Below are 25,532 nucleotides of genomic sequence, written 5' to 3'. Positions count from 1 at the left end.
GGAGAAGCTGGCAGATTGGGAAGAAATGAGATGGAAGTCAAAGAGAGAAAGGAAAGGGGGCAGTGAGGAAAACCCCAAACCTCCCACCAAATATTTATTCCATGTGATGCTCTGTAATAGTATTTAGAACAACATCTGCTGGAAGCCACTGCTGTAGACCTGTATTGGTCTAATGGTACTAGCTCCCACCTAGATACCTTGTGTAATAAGAGGTGTAAGGCCACTAACCACTAACCCATATCCTGTATAGACAAACTAGATAACTAAGAAGTGTGTCCAGGATAGCATGCTTGAACCATAATTGGATATAACTATGAACCTAAATTTGAAAATGAAATGAAAACACCCTGGAACAATTCTACAAACAATTATATTTATTTATATGTGTATATTTATAAAATACCAATAAATTCCATTCTTTTTTCCGATATTTAATTTTTTCTTCTAATTAAACAGAGATTGGATTAATTAATTAATATAGAGTTTTGGTATGTTATATTTTAGCTGCGATATACAGAAGCCAGTTATCGACTGACCAAAATAACTTCTGGATTGGTGCGAATGACCAGTCAAAGGAAGGGGGCTGGGAGTGGAGTGATGCGTGGCCATTTCGATTCCTTCACTGGCACTCAGGTTTGGGATAAATTGTTCTCTTTTGACTTGAAATACATGATTCTAATTCACTTTGTCTAGGAGCTGAATGGCCCATGACAAAATTTCACTGATGGGGAGAATGGCTCGTCCATATTAACAACTTGGATCCAGAGGTTTTGGATCCAAGGGCCTGTGGACATTTGTCCTATTTAGTAGTGAAAATGTCTGCCTGTAGTGCATGGATAGGATCAATTTGTAGTGGATTTGTTTGGTTATTCCCATTGCAACCTGGGGCCATGACAAAATCAAACCTTGTGGTGTTTGGGAAGCTGCTTATAAAACTGTCCCTAGGGCTGTTCCAACATTGATCATGTATCAATGCAGGAGGCACCGTAATTATTATAATGTTATGCCTTGTGAGTCTGCTGCAGTTGTTTTCTTTTCTTTGCGCATACTGAAATTTAAATAAAATATAAATTTGCATGTGGTGGGTGTGAAAAAAATTGCCTTGACTAAGGCACATGTGCAGAGGGGAGTTTTTGTGGCATAGAATATTCTGCTCAAAGTGATTTTCGTTTTTAGAAAATATTTTCAAAGAGAGCATGTCCCAACCACCCCCACCTAGAAACTTAGCTCACCCTTTGCTGCTACTCATTAACAGTAACCTGTACTTGGTGTCAGTTGATTTCTTCAATGTTAAGTTGAATGTTGCAAGTACCTTATATTAAAACACCTAACAGCAATTTATTCAAGTGTGTGAATAATTTTTGTTTTAATACATTATTTTCAGTAAAGTGGTTTTAATTTGGATGTGAAATGAGATTTGCTTTCTTAAAACTTTGGACTTGATTTATCTCCTCGCAGGAGAACCAAACAATGCACTGGCGGGAGAGAACTGTGCCGAGATGGTGTCTGCGTGGAACTATGAGTGGAATAATCAGAACTGCAACACAAAGAATCCGTGGATCTGCAAGAAAATGGGTATTTAGTCTGAGTCATTGCAAACTGATGGACACCTGTGGAGCTCTGTACTCAAACGCTCACATATATTTTTAATATATATATTCACTCCTATTTATTATTATTGTAAAAAGGTTCAGGTTTTCGGTGAAAAGTGCTTTCAAAATATACACAAAATGATTTCAAAGATGAAGCCTATTTGCTATATTTGGAGTTGGCCAGAGTTTGAAAGACTGTTTTATCATTCCCCATTAAGACAATGCTAGAACCACTACAACCTGATTTGTTCACAAAACATATGCAGGGGCAAAGTCTCAAATTCGAGCAAAATTTATAGCGATATTCAGGGAACATTTGCTAACCTGAGACCTTTTAACCATGTATTTCCATCACTCTACCCTCAAAATTAGCTGTAATCCGTGTAAAAATGAGTAATGAATTATTTACAACCTTATATAGCTGTTTGATAAAAGTACGAAATCTGAGGCTTGCCGAGAATTTTTATACTTCTATCAAGTGCTGATAAATTATGATATTACAAGACACAAGGTGGATATTCTTTTTATCATCAATTATCATTCTTTTCATTTGCGACAGTTGTAAACAATGTCAGTAATGTGGGTTGAATGTCACTATATTTGGCAGTGGTACACACTTGTAACTAGCAGAACGACAGTGGCGTGACATCACTAATGATAGGTTTAGCGCTGAAACACAGTGACGTAACAAAAAGAAGCAATATCTCCTAGGAGAATATCACAGGAGATATTGCAAATTATAGTGCCAGCGATATCTCCTACAAAAGCCTATAAGGGATGATAAATGTTGTTATCCAGATTCGGGCATTTTCATTTAATTCAGGCAAAAATCAACCTACCTCCCACACTAAAATGGAAGCCCGTACGCCTATGGCAGCCACTTAAACGCTACTACCTATGCTTGTAATAAATAAAATTTTGTCTACAACACCATGTGTTCCTTTATTTCTTTCCATCAATATATTTAGAAAAAGAAGACATTGTCCTCAATATCACATGCAATGAATCCATGTTCTACTGCTAACTATCCATTTGTATTTTCAGCATCACTTCCATCCACCATTTCACCAGTCACTATGGCGTCAACCATGACTACAGGTATTTTTAAATTAACAATATAAGTTACTGGCTTGTAAATAGTTTATTTAGTTTTTCCATTCATAATGTCTAGTCCAAGTGTTGCATTAACCATCTGTTAGACTCTGTATAACTGTAGTTTATGATGATATAGCAAGTTCAGTAGTACTATATTGTGTGGCCCCCTAAAAATGATAACCCTGCTGAATATGGAATTGGCTAAAAGAGTATGGAGACTGTAATTTTAATATTTTACACTCATTACTATAAAGGATATTTGCTACATTCAGTGAAAATTGTAGGTCCATAGGTCAAATATTGTTAAAGTAGTAACATATTCAATGTTGTAAGTAAAATAAATGTGACAGCAAAAGTTAAGTGAAGTTTATTTAGTGAAGTGCTGATAAATTATGATATCACAAGACACGAGAAGGGTATTCTTTTTATCATCCATTATCATTCTTTTCATTCATTCATGCAGAATAAACTGAATGATTTTTTACTTACAATTTGTTACTATGTTAACAATAATAGTTGACCGATGGGCCTACAATTTTCATTGAATGTGGCAAATATCCATATAGTAATGGGTGTGAAATATCTAAGATACAGTCACCACACTTTTAAAATAATTATATATTCAGTTGGTTATCGGTTTTTTGGAGCAACCCAATATACAGTTTATGTTTTTATCAGTTAAAGGAATGCTCACACAAGACTTTTGGACTGGTATGCATATTCAACGATATATAAAGCACATTATTGTTTAATATCAACAAGTGTAATCTTATAGTTAATTAATAAAACAGTTAGATGTGACGGCTACTATATTATATAACGGGCGCAGCCATTTTGTACCATCCCAGTGAATACGCATTAGGAATTAGTCTTAGAACTGAAAACACAAAACGTACCTGATATTTGCGAATGCATCACAATGTTCTGTAATAATATCCATCCCAGTAAGCTAGCAATAAGTATATATTATTTTTCAATACAAAATAAACCACCATTGTCAAAGTGTCGAAATAACTGTATGATGTTTTGTCCATACATTAACCCACGTACTGAAATGATAATCAGTGTTTTCTTAGTTAATTGGTCTTTTTGTTCCGTGGCCTGTACCTGTGGTTCCTGATTGGCAGGTGTCTATTTGGATGGTCACCAGCCAAGGTGTCTAGACACAAAAGATTATGTGCCTGTTTTATTAAGATCACAAGGTATTGTGGGATAACTTGTCACCCCTAAAATGGTAATGGACATCATCAGCCATTCTGTTTTATTACTGTAAATAATTCTGTAAAACCCTTGGTTAAGTAGACTTTCCCATCTAAAATCACAAAACTGAACAATTACGTAGTACTAAAGAAAAGAAAATTATCACTTGGGTATTGTGAGTGGTTGTTTTTGCTCCAACGTACCCTACCAATAGGCCTAATAATATGCATTTTTTCTTTGGATTTTTTAAGAGAGAAAAATACTATAACCCCATTTTGTTCTATTTATGCAAATTGAAATATATTTAGTTAAATAGTTTATTATATTATCAAGTCATTTATGTTGTTTTACAAGTCAGGTTGATGAAAGCGAAGCGCCTTATTGTAAATGACTGGGTTTGTTTACACTATGCATATGGAGATGACGTCACTTTGCCCCAAGCTAGAATTCTGGACACAGCAAAAACAAAAGAAAATGGCTGCCCCCAGTTGGAAGGAATAATCACGTTTTTTTTATTAACTCTAAAATTACACGTTTTTCATTTCTTAAAGTGTCAGTATGTGTTGGTCGTCCGGGTATGCATCTTTCCAACACATAAGGTTCATGTTTGAGTTTACTATCCCTTTAACAAATTATTTGTTGGAAGTTTTGAAAATTGAACAACAATAACTGTTTTAGATGATATAAAACTAGATTTGTCTTTAACTGAACAGGTCACTGTAAAGCTGAAGCTATGATATCTGGGGTGTACAGTTTACCAGATAAGGGCAATGCACTCACTGCCAGCTCTCATCGAGATGAATCGCACAAAGCCATCAATTCCAGGCTCTATTCAGGAAGCAAAGGTATGGCTTTTAATACTGTATTGTCAAGATACATTATTTACATCATTTAACAACTGTCATTAATATACTAGTGGAAAAAAGTTCCTGTGCATTACTAAAAGTGGTGTGATTTTCTTATTTGTAAGTAAATCAACACAATTATTTGACACATTATTTATTTGCTATTTACGATCAATACCAAATCCAGAAAAAAAACATCTGGCGTTGTCGTTACCAATCTCTGGGGTCATGAAGAGGGGTGTTGTCGAAAGTTAGTTCACATTGTCAATACTGTGTATGGCCACCGTGTGCGTGCACACAGGCCTGACAACGACGTCTCATTGATGACACCAGAAACTCTTGTGGGATGTTGTTCCAGACCTGAACAAGGTCACGACCCAGTTGGTTCAAGGTCAACGGCTGGTTTGGCAGGAGACGTAGGCGTCTCTCCATTTCATCCCATAGGTGCTCAATGGGTGACAGGTCAGGCAAAACAGTGGGCCAAGGCAGTGTGTTGACATTCTGCTGTCCCAGGAAGTCGGTCACTACACGTGCGACATGAGGGCGAGCGTTGTCTTGCTGCAACATGATGGCGCCACATTGACCTTGAAGGAACGGGAGCACATGCAGTCTTATGATCTCATCCCTGTAGCGTACAGCAGTCAGATTTCCAGCCACAATCACCAGCTGCGTCCTTCCATGTGATGTGATGCCTCCCCACACCATGACTCTCCCACCGCCGAAACCTGCACACTGCACAACGCAAGCGTCAGCGTAGCGTTCATTAACACTTCTGTAGACTAGATTTCGACCGTCACTACCATCCAAATGGAATCTGGACTCGTCGGTGAATAGCACACCTGACCAGTCGTGACGGGTGAATTGTAAGTGCTGTCTACTCCATGCTAGATGCACATTTCGGTGATGTAGCAGAATAGAACATATTGCTGGACGTTGCGGCCTGATGTTGTGCTCCAATAAATGGTTGCAAACTGTCCTGGCACTGATTACTCTCAACCCAGGGATGATTCTGGCTCACAAAGTTGCCGCCCAAAATCGATTCAGAAGATGTGTTACCCGAATATGGTTGTCCTGTGCTTGTGACGTCACACGCAGGCGATCTGAACGTGGTCTGTCTCTGGTGTTGCCCTGTTGTTGGTAACGTCACCACAAATTCTGTATTGTGTTTCGATGCACACCAAAACATCTTGTGACCTCGTTATGTGCCATTCCAGTTTCGAGCATACCGACCACGCAGTGACGTTCAAATTTAGATAGGCGTGGCATGACGTCAACGCCGTTTAGAATTAATCAAAGTTATTATTTTAGCCAGTGGTTTTGTCCTCTACCGTTTTCCGTTGCAAAATGAACAAGGACATGTGCACCTGTACCACGTGATCAGCAAATCAGGTTACGAGTCATGCACGTGCGGCACATGAACAACACGTGCGATTGCAATATCGAGGATAAAGGTTTGAACATAAAGGTTGGGCACATGTCTTCTGAAAATGTTATTATTTTACAACTTGCGATTATGATTTTATTCAACTTTTTACCATGCACAGGAACTTTTTTCCACTAGTATATATCTTTACTACTTCTGTTTCATATAAAGTCTCCACCTACATATAGCATAACTAATTGAGCCTGATATTTTGATTTTCCTGCCAATGCAACCCTGACAATTAAGAAAATGAGCACTGTAAAAACAAATATGCTGTGGGAAAATAGTCTCCATGGCATTTTCCATGGCAGTTTAGGATAATGTGTTTAATTTGTCAATATTACAAAAACAAATAATTAACTAAGAAAACTGACATAAAAGATGAAAAGTTCCATTGCAAAATAAATGCTGCAGAAATTTGTTGATTTTAGTGGTTACTCCATCCATCCATCCATGCATCCATCCATCCACCCATCCACACATCCACACACACATCCATCCATCCATCCATCCATCCATCCATCCATCCATCCATCCATCCATCCATCCATCCATCCATCCACACATCCATCCATCCATCCATCCATCCATCCATCCATCCATCCATCCATCCTTCCATCCATCCATCCATCCATCCATCAATCCATCCATCCATCCATCCATCCATCCATCCATCCATCCATTCATCCATCGATCCATCCATTCATCCATCCATTAGGAGAAAGTGGTCTTTTTTGTGTGGCTCCAAAATGTGAATGAATAAATGTTTAAAATAGAATGAATAATGAATGAATGACAAAACAATTAATGACACCTCCCCATATAATTTGTAACTTTATGAGATATTTACGTATATTATAGAGACAGGTAATTGTTATGACAGGGTGGCTGTATATGTTTTTTTTTTTTTTACAGGAGCCTGGTCATCCCAGACCAATACAGTGTCTAAAGAGTGGATTGCTGCTTCCTTTTACAATGTGATCATCATGCAGGGTGTTATCATAGCCGGCCGGTCAGACACCAATGAGTGGGTAACCGCGTTCAAGCTCCAGTACCAGTATGACTATTTCTCCGCCTGGTACTGGTATGAAGACCCACCAGGAACTCCTAAGGTCATTTCTAGGGGTTCTCCCATTTCTTCTTTAACATTTCTTGTTTAATATTTCTTCTTTAATGTTTCTTCTTTAACATTCCAAATGTTTGAAATCCAATAGCTGATGATTAATAAATCAATGTGCACTAGTGGTGTCATTAAAGAAAACAAACATTTTTCTTTTCCTTCTTTAGCATATTATGTTCTTTTAATATTTGGATTGTATATTTTTTATGAGTTAACAAAAACCCCATTAATCTATGTTCTGGTGATAAATAAGTGATTACATTTTACATGTACAGTGAAACCTCTCAAGACCGGACCCTCTGATAACCGGAATTCCCTGAAAACTGGACATTTTACAGATTCCCTTTTTAAAAACCAGGACAGAACTTAACCTCTCTAAACCGGATCCCTCTTAAAAGTGGACATTTGTCTTGGTCCCAAGGGTGTCCGGTTTAGAGGGGTTTCACTGTGTATAACTGTATAAAATCTATAACACTTATTTTTTAAATTTCTGTTCTTCTTGTTCTCTGTTGAAGAATATAAAACAGTTTTATTTGCCGACTCATTTCATATACCGGTATAATACAGTTAAGGTGCACACATTCATTTTAATTTCTTTTTTGTCCAATTAAGATTCAAGCATGATGTCATGGTATTTTAGTGAGAAAGAAATTGCCTAACTTTCACCTTTAAACATGCCCAGTGAACTGTTCTCACTCATTTTCAAATCTATATTGATGCCTTTTGTGACAGAACATTAATTTAATCTTTTACAGATATTCAAAGGAAATACTGATGCCATACAGAGCAAAACCATAACACTAAGTTTCCCAATAGAGGCGAAGACATTAAGACTTGTCCCGACACAGTTTCATAAAGGCATTTCTCTCAGATGGGAAATAATGGGTTGTATTGAAGGTATAGTATATGATGGTATCACACCACTATTACCTTTCTGCTTTGTAGTAGCTTAATAGTTTAATATTCCAAGCAGTAATTATACTGGTTTCATAAAGTGGTGTTTAACAAGACTGCATCAACAGGACACTGACAAATGTATGTATGTTTGGAGGGTGGCATTGGAACCCTTTGACCGTATTTCAATGACTAATGGTCTTAACAAATATTTCATAGATAACAGGTTTTCCCCTTAATTTTTATAGAGTGCAGGATAGAAATAATAACTAATTAATGATGTAGGATATCGGCTTTATCCTGTGAAGGTAACAATGAAAAATTCTGTAAAGCTTGCTGAGTGGAATTTCCCATTTGGCCTGAACAGGATAAAGCCAATATCCTAAATCATTAACTAGATAGATAGATAACAATTTAACGTGTCCATATACCACTAGGGTTTCGAACATGCCCATCCAGAGTCCGACCTCCGATAAGATCGGTGGCCTGACTTGGGATGGGAGGGGGGGGGGGGGTCATTAACTAGTTATTATTTTTATCATGCACTCCATAAAAATTAAGAGGAAAAGCTATTATTTGTGCTATTTCAGCTACATAATTGTACAATGACCTTGAAGTGTAATGAGCAATTTTATACTGTATCTATGCATGTGATGTCACATGCGTGATGTCAAAAGTCATAATCTGCTAGTATACAAAACCAACCCCAGTTGCTTGGCACTTTTATAAATGTCTTGGATCTGCTCTTGTAGGAGAAGTTCCATCAATAATAATAATAATAATAATAATAATCTCAGTCAGTTGAATGTTTCCCTGAGGTGCTTGCATTGCAGGATCGAACCACATTGGTGGATCCATTCAACTAATTGTTTTTTTCTTGTTCCAACCAGTGCACCACAACTGGTCAAAGGCTGTGGTATGTGCTTTCCTGTCGGTGGGAAAGTGCATATAAAAGATTCTTTGCTGCTAATGGAAAAATGTTGCGTGTTTCCTCTGATGACTACGAGTCATAATTACCAAATGTTTGACATCCAATAGCTGATGATTAATTAATCAATGTGCTCTAGTAATGTCGTTAAACAAAACAAACTTTTCTTTTTTCTTACAGAGGATTGTATGGCTGAGTATGGAATCAGTGGACCTCTGTATGTGGACAAGAACGCCTTCCAGGCATCAACAACACTGGACCCCAAGCATGCAGCGTCCTTCGTCCCACTGAACCCTAACTCCGCTAACTACACCATGTCCTGCTGGAAACCACAACCCACTGACACAGCTCCGTGGATTCAGGTGGACCTAGGCACCATTAAAGTCATCCGAGGTGTCACCACTCGTGGCAACCCGTTCGCTGCGGAATGGGTGTCACAGTTTAAACTTAGCTACAGAATTGAAGATGGTTCAACTTCGTATGCTTACTATATGGAGCCTTATGGAACTGTTATGGTAAATGAAGAATTTAAAGCTGATGATTGATTTTAAGTCAGACCTGTGTTAAACAGTTGCCTGATGTGGTGACTGCATAATACAGGTCATGTTGGGTGTTTGGTTGTTCCTGATTATCAGCATATAATTTGGATGCTCATCCAACTGTTGATAATTGGACTCCTACCATGCTATTACAGTCATCCAACTGTTGATAATTGGACTCCTACCATGCTATTATAGTCATTCAAATTCAGGGAGTGGGACACAGCCCAATGGGAAAGTACTTGTCTGATGTGCAGTCTGTATGTCAGTTATTCCAGCCAGTGCACTTCTACAGCTATATCAAATGGCCTGGTATGTGCTATCCTGTCTGTGGTATAGTGCATATAAAAACAATCCTTGAAAAAATGTAAAAATGTAGCAGGTTTCATCTGTAAGACAATATGTAAAAATTACCAAATGTTTGACATCCAATAGCCGATGATCAATAAATTGTTAAACAAAACAAACTTTAGTTTCAAATTCAGGGTTATATTGCACACAAGCTTTATTGAGACTGCCTGTTAAATAAGGTTTTAGTTTGAAGTTAGTGTGGAAGTAGGAGCTAAACAATTTATTTGTATATTCTCAGGTGTTTACAGGTAATGCAGACAGCAATACATTTGTATATTCTCAGGTGTTTACAGGTAATGCAGACAGCAATACATTTGTATATTCTCAGGTGTTTACAGGTAATACAGACAGCAATACATTTGTATATTCTCAGGTGTTTACAGGTAATACAGACAGCAATACATTTGTATATTCTCAGGTGTTTACAGGTAATACAGACAGCAATACATTTGTATATTCTCAGGTGTTTACAGGTAATGCAGACAGCAATACATTTGTATATTCTCAGGTGTTTACAGGTAATACAGACAGCAATACGTCAGTGACCTCGTTTCTCAAGTCACATATCAAGGCTCAGCTGGTGAGAATAGTTGTAGTTTCCTCCGCTCAGACTGCGGCCCTGAGGTTCGATCTGCTCGTCTGTCCAATCAGTAAGCTACAACTCCAACTCCAAACAGTTTTAACATGCCACAACCTCTCACAGTTCAGAAATGTTCCCCTTAGGCTTTATTTCTAGCAAAGTCTGTGGTTTGGATTTGGATAAGGGCATAAAGGTACAATAGTTTAGCCTTATTTGATGGATGAGTTTCCTAAATCATTTTAAATTGTCTTCTGGATTTGGCAGGACTTTGTTTTTAACCAAACCAAATTATTAAAAAAAATTCCTGTACAATGTTATGTTGTTGGTCGTATTGAAAATGAGAATATACTGAAGTCTTGTTGGATAGTACGTAGAATTCAGTTTACTTTTACTCCAGTTTTTCCAGTCCTGCAACCACTTTGTAAGTGGTATATGAAAGATGTTGTCTGTAATTCTGTGTTTGGTTGTCTGCCTTTTAAAAAGTAGCCTGTATCATTTTTATTCTCTATGGCATGTATACATCTATGTCTCATTCTATGCTTTGTCAATTCATCTAATCATTCACTCATCTGTCCACCAGTCCATCCAATGATCCAATGATCCATCCATCCATCCATCCATCCATCCATCCATCCATCCATCCATCCATCCATCCATCCATCCATCCATCCATCCACCCACAGACCCACCCACCCAATACCCCAAATCCCATCCCACCTATCCATCCATCCATCGTGCACCAGCCTGATACTAAATCATAACAGTGATAGATAAACCATAGCACATTTGTAGTGTTAATATTATGTATTACAGCATGTCGCGAGATCCCACTGATCAGTGGTCCACACCCAATACCCGACAGTCAGCTGAACGCATCGTCATATCTCAACAATGAGCACGGGGTGGCGAGATCACGCCTCAATGTCCCGTCTCATGGGGACTTCGCTGGGGCGTGGGAGGCTGAGTACACCAATACACATCAGTATATACAGGTACTCCAATACACATTAGTACATACAGGTACACCAATACACATCAGTACATACAGGTACACCAATACACATTAGTACATACAGGTACACCAATACACAGTGTATACAGGTACACCAATAAACATCAGTACATACAGGTACACCAATACATATCAGTACATACAGATACAATACACATCAGTACATATAGGTACAATGTATATACATGTACAATACACATCAGTACATACATGTTCAATACACATCAGTACATACATGTTCAATACACATCAGTACATACATGTTCAATACACATCAGTACATACATGTTCAATACACATCAGTACATAAAGGTACAATGTATATACATGTTCAATACACATCAGTACATACATGTACAATACACATCAGTACATACATGTTCAATACACATCAGTACATAAAGGTACAATGTACATACATGTTCAATACACATCAGTACATAAAGGTACAATGTACATACATGTTCAATACACATCAGTACATACATGTTCAATACACATCAGTACATAAATGTACATACATGTACAATACACATCAGTACATACAGGTATAATACAGAGTATTCAGAATATACAGGTACAATACACATCAGTATATACAGGTACACCAATACACAACAGTACATAGAGGTACACCAATACACATCAGTACATTCAGGTACAACACACATCAGTCAATGTATACATTACAGGTACAATACACATCAGTATGTTCAGATACATAAATACACAACAGGTACTTTTTAAATAAATATATAAACACCAGGTAACTTAAGTTTATATATTTGTTTTGGAATTTGTCTCAGTCAGTGGAGTGTTTGCCTGAAGAGTTTTTGTCATAGGATCGAATCCCTTCAATGGACCCATTTTTTTTTTTTATCATCTCGTGAATGGTATATTCAGGGGTGGGAATTCTCCTCGGATCAGCTGTTTTCCTCTCATGCAACATTGCGTTTCCTCGCATTTTAATCGTCCTTTCCTCTAAAATGTGTCAGATGGTACAGATTTTAACCTCGTATTTCAAGAATTTCCAAGACCCCTCTAGATTTCCTCTTTTTTACAGTTCACCAATTCCCACCCCTGTATATTAAAGGTCATGGGTTATGCTGATCTGTCTGTAGGAAAGTGCATGCAAAAGATGTGCTGTACCAGTGCCTTAAATAAAACAAAGTGACAACACTGTGTTTGATGGTTTTATTGTATATTTTATATTCCTAGTTTGAGTATCTTGTCATATACTAATGATAACATACTGAATATATCTCTCTCTTGTACCCAGGCTGATCTAGGGCGAGTTGTTCAGATTACAGCAGTGGCGACCCAGGGCCGGGCAGACCACGCCCAGTGGGTGAAGAGTTACATGATCAGCTATTCATCAGATAGAGTCACGTGGTACCCATACTATGAGGGAAGATCCAAGAAGGTAATCTAAAGGCCAATGATCAGTTAGCATCAGTTCCATTCATTTAAAAAAACATTCATAGAATAGAGTAGCTCGTGAAGTGGCGACAGCGGGTTTCCTCTCTCAATACCTGTGTGGTCCTTAACCATATGTCTGACACCATATAACCATAAATAAAATGTGTTGAGTGCATTGTTAAATAAAACATTTCCTTCCTTCCTTCCTCATCTCGTATTCCATGTTTTGACCTAAAAGAGCAATTTTAATGAATACCTTTTACAGAATATCATTGTTTGAAAAGGGAAACCCTTCAAAATCAAACCTGATGTAAATCACAATTCCCTCAAAACCAAAAATTTTTCATGCTCCCTTCTTAAGAATCATTTCATGACAAAACCTTTCTAAACCAGGTTCATCACCAAACCAGATTTTTACTTGGTCCTGTGCCTGTCCGGTTTAGAGAGTTTCCACTGTATAATGTGCTTCTGGATGTCCTATTGTTTCTAGTAACATCTTTTATTTCTAGTGGTGTATTTAAACAGTAGGCATTATAATTTGACATTACCGGCCTCGGTAGTGTAGTGGTTAAGCCATCAGGGGCCTAATTCACAAAGGTCTCTTAGGCTCTGCTAGACAACAAAGTATTCTCTTTGCAAGTCTTTTAGCATTGCACTGCGAGATCGCACAGTTGTGAGAGTTTATAGAATTAGGCCCCAGGTTGATAAGTTCACATCCTTGGCCTATATTTTTTAAACTATCTTAGCACTATGATATCATAAAACCATCATATGTTATGGCAAGTGTCGTAGTGACCTTCATAGCCTACAATGGTTTTACAATATCTCAGTATTAAGATATAAGATAGCTTCGAAAATCTGTATCTTTCCAGGAGTGAGTTTCACAGCTCAGTAGGTTTAAGACCATTCTCTACACCACTTCTCTCTCAATAACCACTAACCTAGCTGTAGTGTGTGCCCAGGACAGCATGCTTGAAGCTTAATTGGATATAAGCATGAAGATAAATTGAAATGAAATTACATGTAGTTTTGCCATTTTGCAGGTTTTTGCTGGAAACTGGGACCAGACCAGTGTGAGAAAGCATTACCTTGTGATACCTGTCAACACGAGGTTCATCCGCCTGTGGCCTATCTCCTGGCAGGACAGAATTTCACTCAGGTGGGAGCTCTATGGATGTCCAGGTAAGTTAAACAACACCACTAGAGCACATTGATATATTAATCATCGGCTTTCAGATGTCAAACATTTGGTAATTATGACATAAAGTCTTAAAAGAAGAAACCTGCTACATTTTTTCATTAGTAGCAAGGGATCTTTTATATGCACCATCCCACAGACAGGGTAGAACATACCATGAGTTTTGATATATCAGTCGTGATGCACTGATGGGGATGAGAAATAGCCCAATGGGTCCACTGATGGGGATTGATCCTAGACCAACTGCACATCAGGCAAATGCTTTACCACTGGGCTACATCCTCATTGTCTTCAGAGTATGTGTCCTTTATCCTTTAAACAAACAAAATTATTTGCTGTAACAAGATCCTCCTCCAAACATTAGCCATTGCATTGACAGAATGTGAAGACCAGATGAAGTAAAGTGATCTCAAACTAATAGGTAGATTGTTATTGTATATTTTTTACACATCATTACTTTTCATGTTCTTGGACATAAATTGGATATAAGCAAATAAAAAAACCCAAAAAACATTTTATTTTATTATTATTACTTTTTTTAATGAATGGATAAAAGCAGTTTAAAAAAAAGACATAATGCTAAACTCCGTATTAATAACACTTGTTTTTCATAAGGCCCAATGTCTGGGTTAAAGATTCCTGGTTGCTATGCCGATGTTACGACAGCAAGAGATCTCCCATATGAGCCACTCATGAACCCAACAGCCGGGATGTGGCCTCCTGCCTGTCTCCACCATTGCTACCTGAAGGTAACCAACTTTTTTGTTTTTCTCTAAAACAGGCAGGGTGTAGCCCAGTGGGTGGTCTAGGATCGATCCCCATCAGTAGAGCCATTGGGCTATTTCTCAGTCTAGCCAGTCCTCCATAATTAGTGTAACAAAGACCTTTGTATATTAAATCCTGTCTTAATTGGAATGGTGATACAAAAGTCTTTTCATCCATTGCCAATAAAGATATTGTATTTTGTTGGGTGCCCAGCCATGTTGGCATCAGGGGTAATGAAAAGGCAGATTCTGCTGCCAAGTCTGCTTTGGATTTGCCTCATGCCAGGGTTGGTGTACCTTATATTGATTTTAAACATAGTATCAACCAATTTATCTTTTCGACTTGGCAACATGATTGGGACGATGTGGTTGCGAACAACTTCATACTATCAAGCCAGTCTTGGGAGTGGCAGTCCTCTTATAGGCAGTGCAGGAAGGATGAAATAGTCTTGTGTCATGCTCGCATCGGTCATACTTATTTGACAGACTCATTTATCTTGACGAAAGATCCTCCACCTCAGTGTGAGCACTGTCAGTGTATTCTGACAGTGCGCCACATTTTGGAGGAATGTAAGCATTTGACAGAAACAACAAAATGTGTTGGAATCATTTCGATTCCATCCAGAAATTATATTACAATTTTTACGTTATACTGACTTTTATTCTAAATCTTAATTCAATATATCTGTGATATTTGTATTTTTGCACAGTTCTTTACACTGTGTTTTTATTTAACTGTTGAATTTTTATATTGATATTGCTCATCATTTTACTTTTGCATTTACCATAGTTTGACACCCAATAGCCGATGTATTTTTCATGCTGGGGTGTCGTTAAACATTCATTCATTCATTCATTGCAGCTAATTGGAAAGAGTAGTCCATTGCATGGCAGCAGCGGGTTTCCTTGCTTATTATCTGTGTTGTCCTTAACCACATCTGATAATCCTAATTAAAAATGTGTTTAGTGTATCATTAAATAAAACATTCCTTCCTTCCTTCTACTCTGAGCTAAATTATATATTCCTTAATGCTTAAGGAAGGGCTCCAACATCAATCCAGGCTTTAGTATTGCTAAAAGTATTTTTAGAGAATATTAATTGTTATTGAGCAGAATTATGATGTTTTCATGGAAATATTTTTATGGTGGCCAAATGTTTTGTAGGGCTATTTTTATGCTGGGCTACAAGCCGGGTACAAGTGTTTCTGTGGGAACTCATATGGCAAGTATGGAATCTCAGCGGAAAACTGCTCCATGCCCTGTTTTCCCCATCCCAGGTTCAAATGTGGTGGACAGACATCAAATGTCATATACAGTACTGGATTGTGTAAGTATTAATTAAAAGTGTTTTTTAATTCAAATACATCAAAATGGCCTCATTGTTAAGCAAGTTTTATTTTATAAATACTTGTTTGAATTTAAGGGCCAAATTTTACGAAACCTATTTATGTCTTATACGTGTGTAACTACATACATTTACAATACATATGTAGTAGTGTTGGTAAAAAGTGCTCCTACTGGCAGTAGCTAGTGGACATTTCTCTATTAGCTCAATTGGTAAAGCTTAGTGGAGGTTGATTTTTCTGTTACATTTAGAACCGACCAAGAATGTTTTTAAAAAATTTGGCCCAAAATGTCTGAATTCTAGTTTTGATAACTGATAAATCAGGACCACTGGCAGTCTTCTTCAACATTTTGGAAACCTAGAATGGTGTATGTAGCCTGACCATGTGAGTGTTAGATGAAAAACAATACAAATTATGTCGGGTTCTGAGAGATGATTCTTGACTGACTCAAAGCAGACCATCACTTTACACTTAATTTTATGCATTGTCTACAACCTAGATTAGAAAGGACAATATTAAATTTTGTAAGCACAGTAGGATCATATTCACCATGGAGGATGTACATTTGAAAACAGGGCTGTACCTAGCATAAAATAAGTAGAGCATGAGATACAAAATTAATCAGGGCACAGAAATATAGTGTCTTCTCCTGCAAGATTTAAAGGACAAGGAATTGCCCCCTCCAGAGTTCCCATTTTGTTAATTGCTGCCTTACCCTCGCTTGATACACCTGATATACATGATTTTTATGTTAAATCAGACTGGCTTGGCAAGACACCCATTTGATTATGGAGAACATTATATTAGTGACTGCATAGCAGAGGTGTTTCACTTGGACAGACTTGGTTTGTACGTGATATTTGTTTCTTGCAGCTACAGAACGGATCTGTCCACAAGGCTGGAAGTCGTTCGGCGACAACTGCTACTTCCTCTTCAATGACAAGAAATCGTGGACTGATGCTCGAGCCAACTGTCAGCTGGAGGCCGCCGAGCTGGTGTCCATCAACAGTCAACATGAACAGGACCTGGTAGTCTCGCTCATGGCTAAAGGTGAGTGATACGGTGGCATGTCTGTATTCTGAAGGTCTGTTACTCATAATGTCTTCCACTTCAACGTCATAACAGGTGCATATGCAGGACTTTTAGCAGGAGGACATCTAGACTGAGGTGACCAAAGTTTATAGGGGGGTCGAGTCACAGTCTTCTGGAAAATTTATTGAGAAAAACAAACATTTTCTTGAAGAGGGAGAGGTTTTGACCCTCCAAGCAGTCCTCCTGTATACGCACCTGCATACACACCTACATAAACTTAACCCCAATCCTGACCCCAATCCTGACCCCGATCCTGACCCTGGAAATAAGCCATGTTTTAATTGCATGTACACAAACAACAAACAATAATAATTTGATAGTTGCTATATCATTTTGTAAAATTTATGACAGGTAAATAATATCCATGCCTGACAGATCCACCTCACATCTCAGCACAACAACTTGAGGTAGGAAAATTATAATATGTAAACAATTGCTCAGAATAATTGTCTTGTATGTTTACATGATTATTTATTGACACTAATTTTTAGTTTTAATGAAAGTTGGATATCATAGTCAAAATTAAATTATTGTTATAAATATATTATTGCACACATTGTCAGAGTTATAGGAAATATTATTATGCTAAATACACTGTACATGTCATATCATAGGGGTTTACGTGCACATTCAGAACAAGCTGTTGTAGCGCACGTCTGTCATGGGCACAAGAGCCGGCCTTGGCCGTCCATGACAGGATACACTGTATGGTAACATGCACTATTTATAGCATGGGTTGACCGCCAAACGTCTGATCTAGAACCCCTTCAAATAAATACATTTAGCCCCTTCATAGTCCATTCCTTGACATGGTGATAGGGCTTGTATGTCTCAGTGATCCAGAGAGCTATGCCAGCAGGAGCCTTGGCTTCTGTTAGGGACACCCAAGCTGGACTGGCCAATGGGTAGAGGCTGGACTGATATGAACTAAGGGTGAGGTAACCCTAACAGAAACCTCGAGTGCTGAAGTCAGAGGTATTGGGCCGCACAGCGCACTCTAATAGACCACAACACCATGCATCAACAGCTATTATGACTACATTTCAATACATACAACATTTTTTAATGCTTACAATTGCCTCCATTTCAGAATGAATACCTGAATGTATTATGCATGCATGTGCTATTTAAAAAAAAAGTATCAACAGCTAGCCAATCTTTCCAGGTGACTGAAGCAAAGCAAGCATAATTCTCAATGTACCCTCAAATATGTACTGCACTTCAGTCAGACTACATGTATGGTGAGCTGCAAGTAAATTTAATGGTAATGAATATATATTTTTAAATACACAATTTAGGGTGGAACGATGTGTGGATTGGCTTTAACGATCTTCAGTATGAAATGGTGTTTGAATGGTCCAATCATAAAGAAGTGAAATTCACCAACTGGGATATCAACCAACCAGACACAAGAAGTGGCACCTACCAAGACTGTGTCTTCCTGTTGTTCAAGGTAATCAGTCTTAATGATTCTATCTGAGGTGGGACATAGCCCAGTGGTAAAGCATTCACATGATGTACGTGTGGTCAGTCTCGGATTGATCACCGTCAGTGGGTCCATTGGGTTATTTCTCTAGCAAACCAATGCATCATCACTGGTATATCAAAGGCCATGGTATGTGCTATCTTGTCTGTAGGATGGTGCATATAAAAGATCACTTGCTACTAATGGAAAAAAGTAGCATTTTCTCTCTCTAAGACTATATGCCACAAGTACCAAATGTTTGACATCCAACAGTTGATAATTAATAAATTAATGTGCTCTAATGGTGTCGTTAAGCAAAAAAACCCTTTAATTTTTAACTTTCTTCCTCAACAGTTTAGGGTGGGGTAGGCTGATGATTCTTTCAGGCATCCATCTAATAAAATTAATGAAATATGGATTGCATGTTAACTTTTTGAAATGATTATTGCAAATTTTAAAGGTTATTACAACAATGGCTAAGTTATAAAGTGATAAAAAACGTTGGTGCTGGTATTCAGTATTGTGCCATGATTCTTTAAGCTGGTTTCAGAGATCGTTACACAATTCTGCAATTTTAACTACTATGGTGACCGTAGTTGCTAATCAGTTTTCAAATTGATAGCAAATGTTGCTAATCAAAATTTTGAAAACAAAATGTTCCCTGAATGAGACATCATTGACCTTTACAGCTTTTGTATTCCTACAATAATACACAATTTATCAAATCCAAAAATGCATAAATATTGGAAATCTTTGTTAGGTATATACCACTGACATCGATATTTCACTGTTTTATGAAGCATAATATTTTATACCAGCTATCAATTTATATATTGTTTTAAATTATTTAATGTTTTTTTTTCTCATATTTACAGACAAATGGCTGGCAAACCAGTATCTGTACAATACCCAAGAAATATATCTGTATGGCTCCCAAGAGAACTGCTGTGGATGTGCCTACTCAGGCCCCGGGGGTAGATGGCTGTGAGTTTGTAAGTAATTCTGGCTTATAGAGACATTATTAAAGTGTTGGTGTTGTGTGAAATTTATAAAACAATTTTGTTTAAATATTAAATGAGCATATGTTAATGCAATAATGTAAATTTGTGAATAATGGTGACCACCAAACACCTTGATTTGTAAAACAGAAACCACTTCTGTTGTGGACAGACAGTTGATCCCTGTTCCTAGGTCAGAATGGATATATCTTAATGAGACAACCCCTGCAATTAAGAAAATGTCCATGGACAAAAAATATATGTGTGTGAAAAAAAAATTGAATGTGGTCCACAACTGAAAATATGTTGAGAATTAAAACATTCATGGCAATCTCCACAGCATTGCTGATTGCTGTTGGCAATTGTGAGATATCTTTTACATTAACCTAATCTTTGTGTTGATTTGCTGCAGGGTTGGGATGGTTACCGCTGGTCCTGCTATCTGTATGTTGGTGAAAGACGATCATGGTCTGCAGCATCAAAAGCTTGCCGGTCTTTTGGTGCAACCCTTGTCCGCATTGATGACAGGTATGAGACTTCCTCAGTTTATTTAGTGACAGCAATAATAATATGTATTCCAATACAGTCAAACATCATTAACTTGATCTCTGTTATCTCATTACCACAAGAAATCTCGAGGTCAAGAAATAGTCCCATGGCATCATTTTCACCAAAAACTAGCCTATTTATTTTGAACCACTGGTATCTTGGGCTGTTTGGTTTGGTCCCTTCATCATAAATAAAATGAAGATCACTGTATTAAATCATACAAAATTTATGCACCTTAGTTTTTCTATATGCCAAAATTGAAAAATATATTATATATATTTTAAAATGCTAGGTTTTGGGTTCACATCCCAGTAAGGGGCAAGGCGTAGCCCAGTGGTACAGCACTCGCTTGATACGTGGTCGGTTTGGGATCGATCCCCATCAGTGGGCCCATTGTGCTATTTCTCGCACCAGCCAGTGCACCATGACTGGTACGTCAAAGGCCGTAGTATGTGCTATTCTGTCTATGGGATGGTACATATAAAAGGTCCCTTGCTGCTAATTGAAAAGAGTAGCCCATGAAGTGGCAAAAGCAGGTTTCTTCTCTCAATATCTGTGTGGTCCTTAACCATTTATCTGACGCCATATAACCGTAAATAAAATATGTTGAGTGCGTCGTTAAATAAAACATTTCCGTTTCCTTCCACATCCCAGTAGTGAATGCAACCTGGAATAGATGGGCCCATTAATCAGTGGAGAGGTGTGCAGCCATTACACCAACTTCTCTCACTAAACATTTGACTGGGAACCACAGTCCTTGGCAGACAAAACTGATAGGCTAGCTGAGCATTAACTAAATATATAAGTTCAAAAATATATTGAAATTGATAATAAGAGTCATGCCAAGCCAGGAATTTATCCAGGCATTCATTTCTATGCTACTGATCATAGGCTTCTTGCCAAAAGCAAATAGTACTGAAAATTCCTAATTTGGGTGCCCACATTTTTTGTAATTATGTCTGTTGTGATACATTAATTTAACAATGGTACATTGCATCATACATTGGCCAAAAAATAACATTCTAATTATGATTAAATAGCTGAGATTTCCCCATTCCCATCAAATATGTGATCTTGCTGAAAAATCCTAGAAAAATCCCTGAAAGTGTCATAATTACTCTAACCAGTACTGCCACAGTTAGACACTCATTAGTCACTGATTAAACAATATGCTGGAGTGTCACAAGCTTTTCTTTTTTTTACTACGAACAAGCTTACCTAATTGTCCCTGATGAAATCATTTGCTGGGGTGTTCATAAACAAACTTCCATTTTGTTTTGTAGTATGTTTAAATAAGCTTACCTAATACATGTGGTCACTGATTAAACCATGTGCTGGGGTGTCACTGACAAACTTTAATTTCATTCCTTCTTGTTGTAGGTATAAACAAGCTTACCTAAAATTTGTTCCTAATGAAATCATGTGCTGGGGTGTTAATAAACAAACTTTCCTTTCTTCGTTTGTGCTGGGGTGTCAGTATGTTTTGAACAAGCTTACCTAATACATTTAGTGGTCACTGATTAAACCATGTGCTGGGGTGTCACTGACACACATAATTTCATTTTCTTCTTCTTGTGTGCTTGAACAAGCTTACCTAATACATTTAGTGTCTGATTAAACCATGTGCTGGGGTGTCACTGACACACATAATTTCATTTTCTTCTTCTTGTGTGCTTGAACAAGCTTAGCTAATACATTTAGTCCATGTGCTGGGGTGTCACTGACACACATTTTCATTTTCTTCTTCTTGTAGCTTGAACAAGCTTACTAAAATTTGTTCTGATAATGAACATCATGTGCTGGGGTGTTATTAAACCATAACACAATAATTTCATTTCCTTCTTGTGTGCTTCTTGTGTGTATGTTTAACATAAGCTTACTTAATACATTTAGTGTCACCATGATTAAACCATGTGCTGGGGTGTTACTGACACACATAATTTCATTTTGTTCTTCTTGTGTGCTTGAACAAGCTTACCTAATACATTTAGTGTCTGATTAAACCATGTGCTGGGGTGTTACTGACACACATAATTTCATTTTGTTCTTCTTGTGTGCTTGAACAAGCTTACCTAATACATTTAGTGTCTGATTAAACCATGTGCTGGGGTGTCACTGACACACATAATTTCATTTTCTTCTTCTTGTGTGCTTGAACAAGCTTACCTAATACATTTAGTGTCTGATTAAACCATGTGCTGGGGTGTTACTGACACACATAATTTCATTTTCTTCTTCTTGTGTGCTTGAACAAGCTTACCTAATACATTTAGTGTCTGATTAAACCATGTGCTTGAACAAGCTTACCTAATACATTTAGGGGTGTCACTGACACACATAATTTCATTTTGTTCTTCTTGTGTGCTTGAACAAGCTTACCTAATACATTTAGTGTCTGATTAAACCATGTGCTGGGGTGTCACTGACACACATAATTTCATTTTCTTCTTCTTGTGTGCTTGAACAAGCTTACCTAATACATTTAGTGTCTGATTAAACCATGTGCTGGGGTGTCACTGACACACATAATTTCATTTTCTTCTTCTTGTGTGCTTGAACAAGCTTACCTAATACATTTAGTGTCTGATTAAACCATGTGCTGGGGTGTCACTGACACACATAATTTCATTTTCTTCTTCTTGTGTGCTTGAACAAGCTTACCTAATACATTTAGTGTCTGATTAAACCATGTGCTGGGGTGTACATTTAGTGTCTGACTGACACACATAATTTCATTTTCTTCTTCTTGTGTGCTTGAACAAGCTTACCTAATACATTTAGTGTCTGATAAATTTTCTTCTTCTTGTGTGCTTGAACCTAATACATTTAGTGTCTGATTAAACCATGTGCTGGGGTGTCACTGACACACATAATTTCATTTTGTTCTTCTTGTGTGCTTGAACAAGCTTACCTAATACATTTAGTGTCTGATTAAACCATGTGCTGGGGTGTCACTGACACACAATAATTTCATTTTGTTCTTCTTGTGTGCTTGAACAAGCTTACCTAATACATTTAGTGTCTGATTAAACCATGTGCTGGGGTGTCACTGACACACATAATTTCATTTTCTTCTTCTTGTGTGCTTGAACAAGCTTACCTAATACATTTAGTGTCTGATTAAACCATGTGCTGGGGTGTCACTGACACACATAATTTCATTTTCTTCTTCTTGTGTGCTTGAACAAGCTTACCTAATACATTTAGTGTCTGATTAAACCATGTGCTGGGGTGTCACTGACACACATAATTTCATTTTGTTCTTCTTGTGTGCTTGAACAAGCTTACCTAATACATTTAGTGTCTGATTAAACCATGTGCTGGGGTGTCACTGACACACATAATTTCATTTTGTTCTTCTTGTGTGCTTGAACAAGCTTACCTAATACATTTAGTGTCTGATTAAACCATGTGCTGGGGTGTCACTGACACACATAATTTCATTTTCTTCTTCTTGTGTGCTTGAACAAGCTTACCTAATACATTTAGTGTCTGATTAAACCATGTGCTGGGGTGTCACTGACACACATAATTTCATTTTGTTCTTCTTGTGTGCTTGAACAAGCTTACCTAATACATTTAGTGTCTGATTAAACCATGTGCTGGGGTGTCACTGACACACATAATTTCATTTTGTTCTTCTTGTGTGCTTGAACAAGCTTACCTAATACATTTAGTGTCTGATTAAACCATGTGCTGGGGTGTCACTGACACACATAATTTCATTTTGTTCTTCTTGTGTGCTTGAACAAGCTTACCTAATACATTTAGTGTCTGATTAAACCATGTGCTGGGGTGTCACTGACACACATAATTTCATTTTGTTCTTCTTGTGTGCTTGAACAAGCTTACCTAATACATTTAGTGTCTGATTAAACCATGTGCTGGGGTGTCACTGACACACATAATTTCATTTTCTTCTTCTTGTGTGCTTGAACAAGCTTACCTAATACATTTAGTGTGTGATTAAACCAAGGGTGGGACGTAGCCCAGTGGTACAGTGCTTGCTCGATGTGCGGTCGGTGTGGGATCGATTCCTGTTGGTGGTCCCATTGGGCTATTTCTCGTTCCAGCCAGTGCACCACAATTGGTATATTAAAGGCCGTGGTATGTACCACCCTGTCTGTGGGATGGTGCAATAAAAGATCCTTTGCTGCTACTGAAGTGGCACAGATATCCTCCATATGTCTGATGCATATAACTGTCGTCATTAAATAAAACATTTCTTTCTTTCTGATTAAACCATGTGCTGAGGTGTTTCATTCCTTGTCATTGTAGGTATGAACAAGCTTACCTGGCTAGTGCTCTTGGATCAAGGAAAGGTTTCTACTGGTCAGATATCTCAGATGCATCTCATCCTGGTCTCTTCACAATGGCCGATGGAAACATCAAGTTAAAACAAACTAACTGGGCTAAGAATAAACCAGGCATGTTGGGTTTTCTCTAAATGTCACAATTCTTTCTTCTTTTTTTTAAATCCCACAGTTATCCATGTCCATGTAATTTTGAATAGAATGGATAAATTATAATATTAGTTTTTAGGTAAATGTTTTTATTTATTTTGGTTTTAAAAATTATAATGACATATCACCATCTTATAAAAACAAGGAATAGAAGTTTATTTGAGCTAACATAGTAAAACTGCTTAAACAAAACGTCATACACATGGGGACATTCAGCAATTGTCTACTGTTCTATGGAGGAGGGGTAACATTGAATGCATTACAAATTTATTCCTGTCTCGAGTCAGACCCCCAATCCTTATTGGAGGCCGGACTTGGGATAGGCGTGTTCGAAACCCTAGTGGTGTATGGACACGTTAAACCAGTTACTAAGCTAAGCGACAGTCAGGTATCCCTGTCCCGAGTCAGACCCCTGATTCTATCGGAGGCCGGACTCGGGATAGGCGTGTTCGAAACCCTAGTGGTATATGGACGCGTTAAACCAGTTACTAAGCTAAGCGACAGTCAGGTATCCCTGTCCCGAGTCAGACCCCTGATTCTATCGGAGGCCGGACTCGGGATAGGCGTGTTCGAAACCCTAGTGGTATATGGACACGTTAAACCAGTTACTAAGCTAAGTGACAGTCAGGTATCCCTGTCTCGAGTCAGACCCCCAATCC

The 25,532-nt window shown here is 37.8% G+C and overlaps 1 protein-coding gene across 1 annotated transcript in view; it reads left to right on the top strand.

The window, feature by feature from the left end:
* Nucleotides 1-25,532, top strand: part of LOC121374451 — a 72,832-nt gene that overhangs the window by 27,227 nt on the left and 20,073 nt on the right. The window contains exons 15-32 of the mRNA XM_041501553.1: nt 505-633; nt 1,459-1,575; nt 2,637-2,690; nt 4,601-4,732; nt 7,071-7,267; nt 8,031-8,172; nt 9,278-9,612; nt 10,496-10,637; nt 11,381-11,559; nt 12,859-13,002; nt 14,042-14,180; nt 14,812-14,945; nt 16,125-16,287; nt 17,180-17,356; nt 18,697-18,851; nt 19,739-19,855; nt 20,274-20,389; nt 24,689-24,837. Coding sequence (XP_041357487.1) covers nt 505-633; nt 1,459-1,575; nt 2,637-2,690; nt 4,601-4,732; nt 7,071-7,267; nt 8,031-8,172; nt 9,278-9,612; nt 10,496-10,637; nt 11,381-11,559; nt 12,859-13,002; nt 14,042-14,180; nt 14,812-14,945; nt 16,125-16,287; nt 17,180-17,356; nt 18,697-18,851; nt 19,739-19,855; nt 20,274-20,389; nt 24,689-24,837 — 2,721 coding nt within the window. The remainder of the gene's footprint in view (nt 1-504; nt 634-1,458; nt 1,576-2,636; nt 2,691-4,600; nt 4,733-7,070; nt 7,268-8,030; nt 8,173-9,277; nt 9,613-10,495; nt 10,638-11,380; nt 11,560-12,858; nt 13,003-14,041; nt 14,181-14,811; nt 14,946-16,124; nt 16,288-17,179; nt 17,357-18,696; nt 18,852-19,738; nt 19,856-20,273; nt 20,390-24,688; nt 24,838-25,532) is intronic.

This window comes from Gigantopelta aegis, chromosome 6 (genome assembly GCF_016097555.1).
Source record: "Gigantopelta aegis isolate Gae_Host chromosome 6, Gae_host_genome, whole genome shotgun sequence".
Taxonomy (NCBI): Eukaryota; Metazoa; Mollusca; class Gastropoda; order Neomphalida; family Peltospiridae; genus Gigantopelta; species Gigantopelta aegis.
This window is presented reverse-complemented; position numbering and strand designations above follow the sequence as displayed.